Source organism: Octopus sinensis, unplaced genomic scaffold (genome assembly GCF_006345805.1).
Source record: "Octopus sinensis unplaced genomic scaffold, ASM634580v1 Contig15464, whole genome shotgun sequence".
NCBI lineage: Eukaryota > Metazoa > Mollusca > Cephalopoda > Octopoda > Octopodidae > Octopus > Octopus sinensis.
Genome location: NW_021833742.1, coordinates 119,859 through 137,904, shown reverse-complemented (window position 1 = coordinate 137,904; position 18,046 = coordinate 119,859). Strand labels below are relative to the sequence as shown.

General features: G+C 30.5%; 2 protein-coding genes across 2 annotated transcripts; one reads left to right on the top strand and one right to left on the bottom strand.

Annotated features, from left to right (window-relative positions):
• Positions 1-8,149: 8,149 nt before the first annotated feature.
• Positions 8,150-8,662, bottom strand: LOC115230386 (GATA zinc finger domain-containing protein 24-like). Its single transcript, XM_029800589.1, has one exon. It carries the CDS (start codon positions 8,660-8,662, stop codon positions 8,150-8,152), a length of 513 nt encoding a protein of 170 aa, XP_029656449.1.
• Positions 8,663-17,189: 8,527 nt separating this feature from the next.
• On the top strand, positions 17,190-17,775 carry LOC115230385 (spindle assembly abnormal protein 6 homolog). The gene is made up of 3 exons (XM_036499640.1): positions 17,190-17,326; positions 17,418-17,543; positions 17,575-17,775. Exons 1-3 carry the CDS (start codon positions 17,201-17,203, stop codon positions 17,773-17,775), a joined length of 453 nt encoding a protein of 150 aa, XP_036355533.1. The 5' UTR covers positions 17,190-17,200.
• The last annotated feature ends 271 nt before the right edge of the window (positions 17,776-18,046 follow it).

Here is an 18,046-nt window from a genome sequence, read left to right as displayed (position 1 = left end):
TTCCCCATTCCAAAAAATTTTCCAGCCATTAAAAAGTTATTCTGAGAAGTAAAATATTCAGCAATATTAAAATAAAGTTCACAAGATTCAAACTCACCTTAAATAAGTAAAATTAAAACAAGCCAATTAAAGTTCCGAAGAATTCCATTTGATAATGAGTTTGAGCTAATTGAAAAGCTTTTTGGAAGCATTTTGTTTTTACAAGGAATCTTATTGCAGTTTTAATATCTCCAAGTTTTTCAAAAAATCTTTAAATATAAAGTTTCATTTAGTTTAGCGTAGTAAAATTTATTTTTTCTTACTTTGCTATCATTTTGAATGCTTCGCTAGAATTGGCTTTTCTGGCAATTTTAATTGCATTTTCAGAATCATTTAATTCATATAACAAAATTCTAAAAAAATATTAAAATAATGTTAACTTAATTGCTCGAATAGAATCCCCAGCTTGCTGAAAAGTTAAAGCTGCTTCTCCAAATTCGTGATTCTTTTCATATATTCTACCCAGTTCAAATAAAATCTTTTTAGAATTGATTTTGTTTTTTATTTTTGAAATCTTATGCCTAAAAAATTATAAGGAATAGAAAGATTACCATAAATTATCTTTTACATAAATTTCAGCAGCCTTGTCAAATTCTCCAGCGGCCTCGAAAAGCAGTCCAGCACTTTTCCAGATCTAATTTAGATAAATAGTTATTTTATACATTTAATTCTTCGAAAATAAGACCACACAAAATTTGATTTTCTGGGTTTTTTAATTTGAATGCCATTTTAGTTCCGCTAAAATAGTCAACATTTTATAAACGATTGAATGTCTCCACTTTTCAGCAATGCCCGAGCTAGCCCTGCCAAAGATTTTTCTTCAAAAGCAGTCTCTTTGACCATTTCCAGTGCATCGCGATAGTAATCAATTGCTTTTGAGTAGTTTCCAGTGAGCTCAAGTTGTTCGGCATATTCATATGCGATAAATTTACAAACATCTGAATTGAGAGATTTTCCGAGTGACATCGCTTCATTCCAGTGCATTAAATCAATTCTCATCTTAATTATTTAAATTTTCTTTTTAAAACTACTTCTAAAGCAGCCATTGGATATGAAGAATTAAGAAAATATTTCTGCGCCAAATCATATTTTTTTAAAATCATCAGCAGATATCCTGAAATTAGATTCTTATCATTTAAGTCCTAATATTTTGTTAATATAAAATATACTTCGATGGTTCTTAAAGCCAGCACTGTTTTCAAATCTCCCATTTTAATCGCATAGTTTTTGGCTTTAAAATTATATTTTAACAGTAATTTTTTTGATAAATAGTAATCCGAGATTGACTTAATCAAAATAATTGATTAGCCAGGATAGATATTAGAATAATTTATTATAATAAATAAAAGAAATACATGCTTACCATCTGAAACTTGTCCATTTTCAATTAACTGATTTATCACTTTTTGAAAATGATTTTCGTCATTTTCATTTTGTCTAAATTATATATATAATTATTACTCTTTAACCAATGAATCTGAAATTGAAATAACCTTGAATATTGAGAAATTTATAATAAATTACTTTATTATCAAAGAAATTATTTAAATTTTCAATTTGTTCTGTCTCAATCGTTCCTGCTGATGTCAGATTTATTAAAGTTGTCCCATTAAAACAAATTGGAATACTACTAATTGATCTCGGAAATGTTTCAATCAAAGTAATATCAATTTCTATACAAATTATATTAATATTTCTATACTTTTAAGTGATAAAGGATCTTTCACATAAATAGCACAATCATTCTTATTGTAGGCAAGTATGATGTATATTTGATTATAAAGATTCCAGATGATCTCCTCACAATCAGTAATAAAGTTATTAATTTTTTCCCGAGTTTCTCGAATCGGAGAAAAAAATTGATAAATTAAATTCGAGTCGTAAATTATTCCACAGTGACCATCGATCGAAGGGAAAAATTTTAAAATCGACGAATCGTGTCTCATCGTGATAGATGGTGCCAATTGCGTCAAAGAGAAATATTTTACTGCATTTTTCTATTAAAATATTATAACGAAATATATTGAATACAGTGTAATATATTAGTAAATCATCTGTAAGAAAAAAATCAATTATATCATCGGTACAATCAGGTGTAGGGAATGTGAGATCAACAAATTCTCCTTGTTGTTCAATCTAAAAATTATTTTTTTCACATAAAAATTAAAATAAGTATGTTAAAATATACTTTGTTAAGTCTTAATTTCCCTTCAAAAAAAATAACGATGAAGCTATTGTTAATTTTTAATTTTTCTATTATTTCGATATAATCATTTTCCAAAACAACAGGATAATCTCCAAAATTTTAATTAAATAAAAAAAACTTTTCTTATCCATTGAATAAAAAACAACTTTGTTGTTCATTCCAACAGCAATCATAGAGTCGTTTATATCCAAAAAAGACGGTTCTAGTACAGATTTTATAATACATTTGTTATTCTAATGTAAAAAAAGTTTACTACATCATACTATGTCAGTTGTATTAAACACAGTAATTTCTGCAATTGATGACATAAAGGCAATTTTTGATTTACATTTTCCATATAAGACAGGAATTTTATATAAATAGACACAGATAGTTCCGTCCGAATCTCCAATTGCAAGGTAAGAACCATTAGAAGACCATTCAAGTGTTTCAATATTTGTCACTTTTTGAATTCGTATGTTTTGCTTAATTATTTTTATATCATCCAATGAAAGTATTTCTAAACTAATTTAAATGACAATAATTAATTCTTAAATGAATCTCAATTTATGCTAGAAAATTATTATTACTTTTGGTTTGAAGTTATTGCGATTCTATTTGTTGGATGACAAACTGCAAAATTTGTCAATTTTTTTGAATTAAAAACAAATGTTTTTGCGATTTCCTATGTTTAATTTAAAATGAATTAACTTTATATATTTCTTTTATATATGTTGAAATTACTACAATAACTCCATTATGAAAAGCTACTACAATATAACAATCTCCAAACCTATAAAAATTATCCCAATAACAAATCACCATTCATAATCTACAATTTTCCCATATTTTTCCTGGAAAACAATTTCCAGGGGAAGATCGTCTGAATTTACATCAAACATGTATATTATGTTTTTCCTGGATATTAAGGATAACTACATAAAAATATAACATTTAATTCTTACAAAATTTTCCGTTGGATCAAATTTATTTGCAGACTTCATTTTTGAAAATTTCATATTCGTTGGAATAAATTCAATTGCAATTTCTCTTATAGTGTTTCCGTCAGCACTGGAAATTGAAATTCGTTTATCTTCAGAAGCTAAAGCTAAAATATTGTTGGAATTCCACACTGCACAGATAATCGATTTCATATGTTTCCCGAGCAATGGAATTTTCCTAAAATATTAATTTTATCGAAATATTTAATTTAAAAAACATGACAACTTTTTCGTCACTAAATTATATATCATTAAATTTCCCTTCATTGATCCACAAGCTAACAAAGAAGAATCTTTATTCCAAGAAATGCATGAGAGACCGTCACTTGAAAAATAATACAGAATATATTCTACATAAAACTCGATTCAATGTTGTAAATTTTATTTGTTGACTCGCACCAAATAAACAATAGACTTTTTATAGAAAAGATTGCTGCCAAATAAGACCCATTTGGGCTCCATGCAATATTTTGTATTTTACTAATCTAAAAAAATTAGAAATACTCAGGAAAATTGAATTCTTTGAAAGTTTCGCCGAAACGATTTATTATTTTGATTGTATGATGATCACTAATTTTAAAATTAAATTAAATTTACCAGATGACTGAAAGATATAATTCTTTAAACCTTTGCCAACAAAATTTAACACTTGATTTTTTAGAATCTTGTTTTAAATCAAAAAGGAACTATTTAAAACATTTTTACATAAGTTAAACCTTCATATGGTTTCTTGGATACTAATATAATTTTAAACATATTATTACAAAAATAAAATAATGATTGTTAATAATAATTGAATAATCATTTAATTAAGATGAAATGTTGAACTAAAAAAATAGTATTGAAAAATCTTAAAACAAAAAGCCCGAGGTACACATTATCCGAAAATTCTCAAAATAAATCTTGTTCATTGAAAACTCTAAATTTATAAAACAAATTTTTACCTAAATGAATCAAGAAACTTTCACAAAAAAACACTACTAACAGCATTGCTTAAATCCATAGTTTATTCCGCGATTTTTGATTTCGAACAAAACTACTATAAATTTTTCAGCCCATATATCTTCGTGATAAATTAAAATAATAACTATTTATCATAAAAGAACTAGATTCTATAATTATTTCTATTCTTTTTATTCCAAAATCTTTCACATACATAAACAGGCCCATTGCTATTATTTTCAAAATAAACACAAATTTAATTCCTTTGCTTTTTCAAAAAGATGTTTTGAATCAGTTGGTATAAATAATACATCAATATCTCAGGCATGTTGTATTTAGACGAAGCTCGATTGACATAATTTGTTTGTAATGCTCTAAAAAACGCATTGAAACAATATTCTATTGTTTTAAATTGTGATGAGATGTTTAAAAAATAATAAAAAACAAAGAATATGATCTCCATCTAAGATAGTGTTACCGTTTGAATTATTTTAATAAAAATAAATTATCATAGCTGTTTTCCTGTCAAATAATTTCAGATTTTAGTTAATCTAAACAGACTGGTTTACATCTTTTAGCTTATACATGATCCGCTCCAGAATTAATATTGAGTAAATGATTTAATGTTTAATAAGAAATTAAAGTTTACATTTTAGAAATTTATTTCGTGCCCTGAACAAATACGCAATCTTACTACTAAATTACTACGTTGGCTTGATCAAATTCGAGCCGAGTGAGTACGATGGAATAGATCTTGTTGTCAGAGAGAATTATTTCCACGTGTTAGAAACCAACAAGGAGAGATTTTACTTGTCTAGCGACCAGCTATGACGTAGAGTGAGTAACATCATCCACTTAAATAAGCGAATTCTTACTAGAATGCACAAGACCCTGACCCTGTGGAGTGAATCAAATGTATCCAAAAGAAGAATTTCCATTCTTGTTGTTGAAAAACTTCGTGGTACACACCTATGGACCATAAAATACTAGATTTCGGCTAAGTTACTACTCAGGTTAATGTAAAGGAATTGATCAAACTTCAAATGAAATCCCTGATTAAAGATCAGCTCATCAACGTAACTGAAAGATAAAAATAACTAATCCCGATTGTTATCCAGCACAACAACCCGGGATTGTGGTCCACGATAAGATTACCAAAGGAATCGTTATCATGGAGGTGGGCATCACGTGCCTAGATCGTTAGCAAAGAATGGAAGTCGGGAAGAGGAAGAATTATGAGTGTAAAGTCAATGTGATTCCGTGTGTGATGACATGGGATAGACTGTTCAAGGGTAGGCAGAAGAGAAAATTTATTTATATATGTCAAGGAAGGACGGACATCAAACATTGCTTATCAACAGGCGTACATAAAATTAGGGTTACATAAAACTAGGTCGTTTAATATATTTACATAAACTTATAGTTGTTTAATAAAAAAGGCTCTCCACAGGAGCTAGGTCGCGAAACGAGCTGTTAAACTAGTTAGTTAATAAATGGTTTGGTTAAGTATATCCAGTATTGAGATTTTCAAATTTTCATCACATGAGTCAACAAATTAATTACAAAATTCTTCATTACTGGATCCACCATTCTTCCATTTGGGTTTACTATTTTATTCAATTATCTTCTAAGGGATACTGTAATTCAGTAATCATCTGCTGATATTAAGAGAGACAGGCCGAACATTAGCAAATAATATGTCGCGAGCCGAGCGCGCGACCGAGCGCTAGACGCGACTTTGACACCTGTCATACCTGTCATCCACCTGTCAGTCTAATTGCCGGCGTACCATACTCACCCAGATAAAATATTATCCACGCTAGCATAATTTTGTCTACACTTTGTTATGTCGGGCCAGCGTTTGTTTGTAAAAGATCAAGATGAATATAATTTCCTAAGATCTATACTCAATAATGAGGAGGTCGATCTTTCCAAACATAAGAAGTATCGACTCAAAAAGAAAGCAGAAAATTTCCTAATTAAAGAGGGGAAACTATATCTTAAAGATGTAAACGGCCTACACAAGCTCGTAATTGCTTCCACGAGCTTAGAAGAGATGAAATTAATTGCACGTGAGATTCATGAAGCTAATCATTGCGGACATAATGCTTTGGAAGCCTTATGTAGGCAAAGATTTTTTATATTGAGAAGAGAGATCATTCGCCAAGTTGTTAAAGAATGCAATATTTGCAAATTTTCAGTTCCACTAAAACAATATGATGATTCAACTCATATTGTTGCTGATTTACCTAATGAAAGATTTCAAGTAGATTTAATTGATCTTAAACGGTATAAAATTAACTTATTTTGTAGATTTAAAAATGAAAACAATGATTTTTCTTGGTTAATGTCTGTAATAGACGTATATTCGAAATATGCGTTTACAAGGAATCTTAAAAATAAAAGTGGAGTAGAGGTGGCGAATAATCTGAATGATATTTTTATGGATTTTGGTCCCTGCAAGTTTCTCCAATCAGACAACGGAACAGAATTCAAAAATTCTCATGTGACAAAAGTATGTGAAGAGTTTTGTGTTCGACAAATACATGGAAGACCAAACAATCCCCAGAGTCAGGGAATTGTTGAACGATTTAATCAGACGGTCACAAGGAGCCTTTCAAAAATTATGAGTTTGGATGACACCAAAGAGTGGGTAAAACACATAAGAAAGACTGTGTTTTTGTACAATCAAACACCTCATTCATCTACAGGTGAATTATTTGTCTTAAATTTTTTGCAGGCGTTAGCCCCTTTGAGAGATATCGTGGAATTCCTGGATTCAATACTGTTTTAGGAAATACTGATGTTGAGGCAGCTGAACTTCAATACACTCCCGAAATTAACAGTAAATGTTTTAAATTCAACTAAAGATGAATTCGAATTCAACTTCCCAAAAGTTAACTTGGATTCTCCATATTATAAGAGAATGAACAGGAAGATGGGAGTGCATGTGTCTAAATATGAATTAAACATTGGAGACATTGTATTTATTTTATAATTACTTAAAAGGTTCGCATTCAAAAAGATTATGGGACAAATCCTTCCTTGAGATTAACCAGGTTTGAACATCCATACGGGGATCCATTCACTATTGTTGCGAAATTGTCTAACAATTTTGTCAATGTGGAAAATAGTGATGGATCAGTAATGAAAGTTCATGCCAAACGACTTAAGAAGTTATAACAGTCAGAAATAATAATTGTCCTTGATCTAATCAATAAAATAAGTTATTTTGACATTGATTGACATTGAGTAAATTTGATTGGTCGCGTCTAGTGCTCGGTCGCGCGCTCGGCTCGCGACATAATAGAACGTTAAAAAAAGTTTTTAACATATTGGCCTGTATGCAAAAGCCCGCTTTACAATAAGGTTTCTATAATGATTTTTTGTATTTTTGATTATTTTTTGAAACAAACATCAAATCCGTTTATTAAATTTTTAAAACTTAATTCACTATTGATTTATTACCTAGACTGTATTATTCGAATTAACGATTATTAAAAATCAAAAGCAATAATAGAAAGGTATTAAAAAAATATTTTACAGCAAATTTATGTTTTTAAACTAACCGTTCTCGACGTCCAAACATTGGATGCAATCCAATATCATTGAATGCGGAAGCATCATTTTCTGCTCTCCGAGGATTATAATGTCCTTTACGTATAAATAAAGTCGAAACATGCTTACGAAATTTCAAACAACTCAAAATTGAGACTATTAAATACAAAATCACGATATAATAACTACCTGTTAACAAGACTAGTGATATAGTGATTCCGATTATAATGTTCTTTGTACCCTTTATATCATAAAATAACATATTGTAGTAATCCGCGTTACTGCTCGTCAGTTTTTTTGAATCCTCTGAGAAGATTGCATGTGTACTTGTATTATTTATAGTCTTTCTGCTGTTTTTTGAAATATAAGTGGATCTGCTGGTTGATTTTTCTTTTTGAGGAATACTTGGTTTACTAGAAGTAATCTAAATATTATTATATGTGTAAAAAACTGTTGTATTTGAAGATAATTTGGATGATTTTTCATGTTCATTTTTCTTTTTAGAAGCATTCAAACTTTGAGTTGTCAAATTACTAAGGCCATTTGAAAATTCCGGATTCAAAAAATTATTTGTGTTGTTTCCACTATTCGAAATTTTTTTCGAATCATTGATATTAAATTTAGTAATAATTTGGGTTTTATTTGCACGTGTCTGAGAAATTGGCATAGGTGACGATTGAGTTGTGTAGTTTTTAGTAACATTATTATTTTCTTTCTTTGTAGATATAATTTCACTAGATTTTTCACCATTTTTTAAAAAATGAGTAGAAGATTTAGTATTCTGATCAGGAGTGTTATTTTTTAAATTTTCTCCTTTCGGCAGAAAATATTGATTTGTATAATTTCTAGAATTATTGCGATTTTTGACAATCACTGATCGTTGATTAGTATAATTATTTTCAGAAACAATTTTTTGATGTGTTGTAGTAAAATTCATTTCTTTAGTACTTCTAATAATTGTTGAAAGTACTAATCCATTCGATTTAATAGAAACTGAGTTATTGTTATCTATTCCTTTGATATTCAAATTTGAAATATTCAATGTCGGTCTAACAAAATGAGGGTCATACAAACAAACGGGTTAATTGTATTATTGTTCGTTGACGCATAATCAGATTGTATTGACTCGAAATATTTGTTATTGTCGGACATGTCATAATAATCTCTGAAATAACTGAAATCAATAATAGAAATACCTTTTATTATTTAAAATCAGTTCCGATTGTATGCCCGTAGAATTCGAACTTGTATTTTCGTAAATAACGGGCAGACTAAATACTTAGGGAATTAAAAATCAATAAAAATAATAACATCAAAATTTCGTGTCATAAAGTTACCTTTGAAAATGAGTAATTCTATTGCTATAAATATAAAGACGAGTTCTTGAAGCAATTTTGTCATTTTAACACTAATTGGAATAAGCATATAACAGAATCAGATAAAAGACTAATAAAATAACATACGTGCAGGAATACCAATAAAAACCGCAAAATAATATATTATATATAATATTATTTTAAATAATTCATTATGAATAATTTTGATTTTAATATTAAAAAACGTTTATTTTAAATCGAGCACCCGAGGAACAGAGGGACTTGGAAGCGATTAACAAAACGCATCCAGGAAAGGGTGGCACAAGTAAGATAACTCTACTAACGTTATTTTGCGGTGTGTTTATTAATAATATTTTAAATTGGTTTAAAAGCGATCGTAAGAAAGAGAAAAATCGCTAATAATCGTAAATAATGTGAAAACTTAAAACAGACATTTTTTACTTCTAACCTTCTGTTGTATTTGTTGTTTTTTTACTTCTACCGGTTTCCCGATATGTCTCATAAATATCAAATACCTAATTTTATAAATAGACTTTTTCTTGAAAATGTATTGATATTTACTAATTAATTGTCAAAATAATTTTGTAAGATATTTTTTGTTATTTCTTGAGACAATTCGTGATTCAGAATAGAAATCTGAAAGAAAAATTGATTAATAATATAAAATTAATCGAAATTTAACTGAACGCAATTTATTTGTTATTGTAAACCGATCAATATCTAAATTATACTATACACATGGGCCACGCGATATCTATGGGCAGCCTGTTGCCTTGAACTAGGATTAACTCCAATTGATTTCATTTTATTAAAACTACAAAGAATAAAATTCAGCTAACTATTTTTTTAGTCTAGTCATTAGCACAGTAGATATTTCTCCTTTCGAATTTTTTATCTATTAAATAAAATATTTAAAACTACCTCAACGCGATTATTCGATAAAATATTAATTATTTCTGCAGCAGAATAATACGAAGACTCAAACTTATCCAGTCGCAATGAAGGATTTGTTCCAAAGTCCTTTTTAACCCGAACTTATTTATTAATGTTTGTAACTGGTGCTTTATTCTCATGCTAAAAATATACTTACTATTATGAACATTCATTCTCCTGTTTATAGCTTTGTAATAACTTGAATTTTTATCAATTAGGTTAATTTTGAAATTGAATCTCCTTGCAGTTAGAAACAAATTGTCTGACTGGGAATAATCTAGATATAGAGTTTAAATCGAATTAAATAATTTTTCAATAGATTCTGGAGTCGAACAATTAACAAAATCTTCCATTTGTTCCAAGGAGTCTTTAATTAAAAAGATCAACTTAAAAGTCCTTCACAAGACTCTATTTAGCAGCCTGGACAACCCGCACATTGACGTATCGTCGTCATCTACGTGGCTGAAATATGGGAATAACTCTCCCCAATCAGAAGGGTTGTTCTCATATTTGCAGGATAGAAACTTTTTTAATGGTCAACGGAAACAGTGTAACCACTGTAAGAGTAAGGCAATGACCGTTGACCATTTAGCCACGAAGTGCGGGAGTATGCTTTACCATGATTACACATGGAGGCATAACGAGGTGGTGAGGTCCTTCCATCTTTTGCTCTGCAATAAGTATGGCTTGAGGTGGTCCAGAAAGTTGCGAACCCATCGAGTTCAATCGGTGTGTGAGAACTCGCGGGTGTGCATTAAGGTGGATACCCCCATACGCACCTCGATTGTTGTCCAGCACAACAGACCCGACATTGTGGTCCACGATAAGGTCACCGGGGAGATTGTTATCGTGGAGGTGGGCATCACGTGCCTAGACCGTTTGCAGATAGTGGAAGTGGAGAAAAGGAGGAAGTATGACCTCCTTGCAAACGAGCTAGGACTTATGCACCAGTGCAAAGTCCATGTCATCCCGTGTGTGATGACATGGGATGGACTGGTCACCAAATACCACAAGCGGTACTTAAGACAGTTGGATGTAGATAAGTCTCTACAGGCTTATATACAGTCAACTGTTCTTAAGCGGACTCTGGAAAGTGTCTCGTTTGATGCTCGCCGATCCAACCCTTTCCTGACGTTTAGTCAGCGAGAGGCGCTGGACTGCACCTTCTCGAAGGTCTACAGTGCCAGAGAAGAGGAGGAGGAAGGGGAGGAGATGCGTGGAGTGCCACCTTCTGCTCACTTCAAAGGCTCTGGACTTAGTTAGTAAAATTAATTAGTTAATTAGTTTCTTTTTTATGTGATATATGTATAACCATGGATTATTGAATTCATTTTCTTTATTCCTTGATATCTTTCGGAGGAACTTTTGTTAGAAGATGAATGGACAGATGTGTTATAACTGTACACAGCATTTTCTAATTTATCACTCCACTTTTTATCACTATTTTCCATCATTTTTAACAACTTCCTGATTATAAATTTGACTAAATTTTTGACAATTCTTTGAGCCCGAAAATTATTGGCCTTTCCGTAAATTTGTTTGATGTTAAAATCAACGCATGTGTTGTGATATGGTGAACGCGAAAGGTCTGCACCCCCTCTCGTGCCGCCGGAGCGACTTGGAGAAACAAAGCGACTTGGACCCAAAAACCCCAGAGGTCTCAACGGCGATGGGCGTAAAAATAAGACTAGAGAGGTGACCGTAATTCCGGATTTTCATCTTCAGCGCGATTAGAAGCGAAGCCTGGGTCGACGACCGACTATAACATTTATAAATAAAAACTGATCTAATGGGATTTCAAAATCTTAATTGCAAAGTGACGCTTGTCTGTCTTTTCGCAGTTTTGATTCTACCTTTATAATTCTGTTTTAAGTAAAAAGCTTTTCTTCGCGCTTCAATTAAATTATTGAGGTAGTACGCCGAAATTTTTTCTGACTTAGTCAATGGTGTGTCAATCCTCTTTCTGAAAGCTAATTTCAATTTATATCTCACTGTCTTGTCAACAAGTTGAAAATACTTTACTTTCATCAGAGAACGTCCAACTTTTGCGCTTATATAATGATATTGGCCCCACTACAGACTTGTAGACAAAAATATAAGTTTTCAGATTCACGTTAAATCAATAAGACTCTTCAGAATTGTGGTGACCGTCTTTTTCTAATTTTATATCCTGTAACTCTAGATTTAGTTTGACTCTAAAGAAAAATTAAAAATTAGATTTCAAATAAAAAATAAAAAAACTTTTTAAAACAAGGTGCATTTTATTCAAATTTAGTGTTATTAATTCATGTCTATTTCAAAATTAAACTTGCCCATACAAGTTTAAATTTTCTAATTTAGTGAATTAGCAAGAACAAAATAAAACGTCTTTTAAGTCTCATAATGTCTTTTTAAATCGCGTTATACACAATATGTTTTCTATTTTTATTCAACAAATAATTAATTTGTTCTTTTTAATTGAAATGAAATATTCGGAATTTAATTGGTGATGAAGTTATTCTTAAATAGTTTTCATTAATAAACACATAATAAAGAGTATTTTTTTTGCTTAGAAAAATTTTTAAAATTAAAGTGAGAGAAAAATCTCAAAATCTCCACCAGGTGGAGGTTGAAAAGTAAAAGAAATATGATCTCCTTTCTAAAGAATTAGAGATGAACTATCAGCAAAAGTAAGCACATAATGTATCTAAATGGGATGGTTTTATTACTTCAAACTTTTTGGGATACTTCAAGTTGTTGAACATTAGTGAAGGACGTTTTCGTACATTCATAGAGAAAACATTAAAAAGCATTGTCGTCTCTCGTTGAAACAGAATCAAGCAATGACAAAGCAAACGCCGAGTTGGGGAATCAAACACTTCATTTTCGTGCTTGAGCGAAAAGAGACTGTGTCTGCCATATGACTTGTCTAGGGTATCAGAAAGAAGTAATCACTTTGAGTACCTGATCTTTAAATCAAAAATAAATCCCTTCCCTTTCTCTGAGGTCCCTTCCGATGTCTCTTCTCAGCGAGACTGGGACAAAATTCTCTGCCGTCGTTCTTCTACTGACATGGAACCACTCCTCGACCAACACAGACTGGCTTGTTTCCGATCCGTCTGTCAGCCATACTCAGGCTCCTGGCTGAATGTTCTCCCTTTTCCGCTTTTGGATACTGTCCTCGATAGGGATTCACTCCGTCTGGGTATCTGTAATCGCCTTGGACTCCCTGTCTGCAGACCTCACCCATGTCGTTGTGGGGATAAAGTTGACGCCTTTGGTCTACATCCTCTGTCTTGTCGAATGAGCGCCGGCCGATTTCCTCGGCACACCGAAATCAACAGTCTAATTCAGAAAGCTCTGGAAAGAGCTGGTTTCCCTTGTATTCTGGAACCGACGGGCCTTGTTCTTGATGATGCAAAACGTCCGGACGGCTGTACGCTGTTCGCTTTTGAATCCGGGAAACAGCTCGTTTGGGACGTCACCTGTTCCGACTCCTTCGCCAAGGGTGCCTTAAATGCTACGGCTTGTCGTCCCGGCTTGTCGGCCGAGAAGGCCGAATTTTCAAAACTATCGAAATATGTTGACTTACTCGATCGATTTTGCTTTTGGGCAATTGCTGTCGAAACCTCCTGTGTTTTTGGGCCAAGACGCTTGCCCATCTCAAGAAACTTGGCCGCTTGTGCACCCACCGCTCCAGAGATCCGAGGGAATTTATATTCCTCATTCAGAGGATCTCGCTGGCTGTTTTACGCGGGAATTGTCTTTCAATCCTGCGAGCCAGTTCATAATAGATAGTTTTTTTTTTGATGCAATTGTTGATTTTTTTAAAAATAAATTATAACAAAATTAGAGTCAGAATTAAACTATTTAAAATTTGCTGGCTATATTAATTTTTATCTTTCGTTTTGAGCCACTTTTTAGCTCTCTAACTGCAATCTCTTGTCCACTATGGACAATATGATCTTGATTCCAACATTGTTGCTCCTCAATTTGTTGTAGAGACTTATGTTATAGGAAATGAATGAAGTTTCTTCAAATTTTAAAAATTGAAATAGTATTAGTTTTAAATACTAATTACGTATTCAATAACGAATCTAAGTTATTTTTATATACATAGAAAGTATGCATACTAGGCGTTAAAACCATTTTGACAAATGGTAAAAAAATCTAATCAAAATTGACAGTTTTTATTGCTAAGATTAAATAATCGTAATTAAAACAAAAAAACATTATAACGATAAGAAATCATCTTGTTTTAAGATCTGTATTGTCTGCTTCCAATCACAAACCGAAAATCCTTCCGTCTTTGGACTTGAATAAATTTCGTAGTCATTTCCCCCCTTTTAAAAAATATATACAAACTAAAACTTGATATGTTTTATCTCCAAAAAAACGAATATTTTTAAAATTTTCTCGTTCTAAAATCGTAAGAGAATAGCTTTTATCCCAACCACATGGGAATACGTCTATACTTATTTGTCCACCTAAAATTATAAAATATGAAAAACCAATTGAAAATGTTAGACCATAATCTCCAAATTTTTCTTTTAAATGTAAAATTACATTTTCTCTTACAGAATTGATCTAAAATTACATAAATATTATTGCCTTGTCATATTCACTGAATAAACGTCTTTGTTCGTCGCTGCATAAACGACCTGGTGGAGCTAAATTGATTAAACCTTCTCTAATTTGAACAAAAACATCCCTAAGACAAATAAATATAAATTTTACGTTCTAAACGGAAGATCAAGCTTAGAAAGATAATCTTCGGCATAGGAAACAAATAAATCGAATCTTTCATGTCCTATATGGTCCCTCATTATCTAAAATTGATCTAAATAGTAGAATACGTTGGATGAAATCATTTTCCCATTTTTATAGGCTTGAATACCATTTTCCACAAAAACATAACAAAAATCGTTTAAAACTGAAAAATATTTTAAAAGTTTGACTAACCATTATTTCCTAATTGTTCTTTAATCATTGGTAATGTTGAGCCAGAAATAATTCCAGTAATTGTTTTTTCTTTTAATTGTGACAAAATAGAAATCATTTCTTGTTCTATTGGCTGTGATTTGATATACATATTTAAGGTTACCTTTCTTGGAGGGGTCAGTGTCCCGTCCACGTCAAATAGATAAATCGTGTTTAAATCTTTAACTGCCATGACACGTATGAAAACTATTATATTATTTATTATAAACTAATATTATTGTTTAAATGATTAATTAATATCATAAATTTAGTTTAATGTTGGGACGAGTTCGGTTATTTTCAAAAATTGTTAAACCGAGTTTTGGGCATCGCTACAAATCCAGAATGTTTAATATCTCATTGCCGGCAATTATATTTTTAATAATTATCAAATTAGGAAAAGATTCTGCATTATTCTGCAATTGGATGGTTGTTTTTTCTACCAATGAGTTTTATTCTTTACGACATGAATTTAATGGAATACAATGACCGTATTGTCGATGAAGAAATAATTCAATATCGTATTAACCATCGTAACTAATTTTAATCATTCAAACTTTGACATAATTTTAAAATAAATTGATTTTTAATATCTTTTGATAAATCATGATCAAACAACTAAAACTTCCATGTTTCAAAATGTATGTCCCATCAATTTAAATTTTTTAAATAAGAAATTTTTATCTTAGGAAAGACATTTTAAGATGGTCTCTTTAAAAGTACTTGAAAGTACTTGAAAAAAGAATAAAATTATCTAATGTTATGAATTTTTAAACTATTAGAAAGGATGTAAAAAAGATATGATTTTCCGGTTTAAAAATAAAACTAAATAATATATTATATACAGTATTGTTCTTGAAACTTATTACTTTTAATAAATAAATTATTAATCTATGACAACCGAATATATGGTCGAATTTACAAAGTGTCTATTTTCCAAAGATATTAACACAGAGTTATACTTTCACAATACAACTGACAGCGATCCATTGTATTAATATATTATGACTGCATACCTTTCATTTAGATTAGGCGAAATTCACGTCAAACTAGAACAACATTTTAAAGATGGAATCGCATTTTTAGGTGTTAAACTGACTAGAAGAGGTGATTATGCCTTTCTTTATTCGTTAACAATTAAGGACGATGATTTTCAAAAGTTTTTAATTTTTGTAATACTGTAGGATAAAGCAAACCAAGCTCTGTTAGTAGATTTCGCGACATTCCCATCTAAATTTGTAGACCTATTGAAATGCTGTTTACCACAAACAGAAGAGCAAACGAAGTATATATGTTAGAAATATATAGCTAAATAGATTTTCTCTATTTTTAATTGAAGCAAGAGATTCAAAATATGCAGAATTGAATATCGTCGAAAAAAACCCTTTTAAAGTCCTCGTTCACTTGGCTCTAAATTTACAAAAAGCTGATGATAAAACTCTCATAAATCATTTAGTAGAAAGTATCGAAATTTCTGAAGTTTTATTTTCGTTTTTATTGGTAGAAAAACTTGAATTTCAGAAAAGAAGAAAATAAGATTAATCAAACCAAATTTTCAGATGAATGCACACTCCTAATATCGGTTATTAACATAATTTTTCTTTTCATTAAACTTTGATTTGTAATTTTTTATAGAAAGTCGACAATTTAAAAATTGAGTTGAAAGAAGCACTAGAAAATGCAAAAATAAACGAATTAAAATTAATAGAAAATACTAAAAAAGAAATCAACCAACTCAAAGAAACTAGCGAAACAGTTTCCATTTAACTTCTGTTATTTTAAATAGAAATTAAAAGAAAAAGAATTAATGTTTTATAAAAATCAAAAGACAATAGTCGAGGAAAATAATTTACAAATTAAACATTATGAAGAACAAATAGAGCAACTTAAAAACACAAATAAAGTATTACTGTCATCCAATAACGACCGACAGGAATTAGTTGAAACAAATTGCCATTTTGAAGTAAAATACAATGAGCAAACCACTCGGAATAAACTATTGGAGGATCAAAGTGTTCGATATTCTGATGACTTAAAACGGGCGCGAAAAGAAAATTGTGACCTCGAAGAAAACAGACATTTAACTGAAAAAGCTATGAGTTCATTGCGAATCAAGTGCGAGGAATTAGAAGATTGTTTAAACTTTGAGAAAACCAAAAATAGGCGGGTTGAATGTGCATTGGAGGAAGAATGTGATATGCGGGTTTTTTATTTAAAAATATTTAAAGTGCTCTCTGAATGAAGAAATGAGATCACTTGCGAATGAGATGATAAAAATTAGAGATAAATTGACAGAAAGAGAAAATGATATTACAAAATCTAATGAAATAATTAAAAAAATGAACAAAGACTGCAAACATTTGGCATCAAAGGTTTTTAAAATGATTTAAAAAATTGCGATCTCATTAAATTTTTCAATAGCAATTTGATTTATCACTAATTAGAAATTTACGTTTTTAATAGGTGCGAACATATGAGACTGAACTACAAGAAAATAAAAATCTGAATGCTTCAAATTTATTGAAGATTGAGAATCTAAACAATGAATTAAAACAGAATAAAAACGAATTAGAAGAAATCAAAAATATAGTTAATTTGATTTTTCATAAATATATTTTAGAACAAAGAAATCCACCATGAGTTGAGTGAAAAGACAAACCGAATCGACGAACTAACAGAAAAAGAACAAACATCTCAGAATGTCATTGCTTGGCTTCATAAACAGTTAAATGAAATGCAAGTATCACATCAAGTTATTCGCTATAATAAACAAGTCGAAAATAAATCTGTATCTATGTACTTATTCAATGCAATTAGTTAGAAAGAACTGAAAAACTCACAAATACAAATGATAACACTTTTAAATCAAGTGAATTGGAAAATCAAATGTTATCGTTCAAAAATGAATCGAAGAAACTAGAAAATGAATTTTTAAAGATACAAGAATCAATTCCAGTTCCTTATTTTCCATCGAATATAATGAGAGCGCCGGGAATGCTTCCTAGTCCAAGCTCTAAAGGAAAATCAAATGTTCCGTCCTCATACTTTAATTAAATGATTCTTAAATAAAATCTTTTTTTGAGCTGTATGAT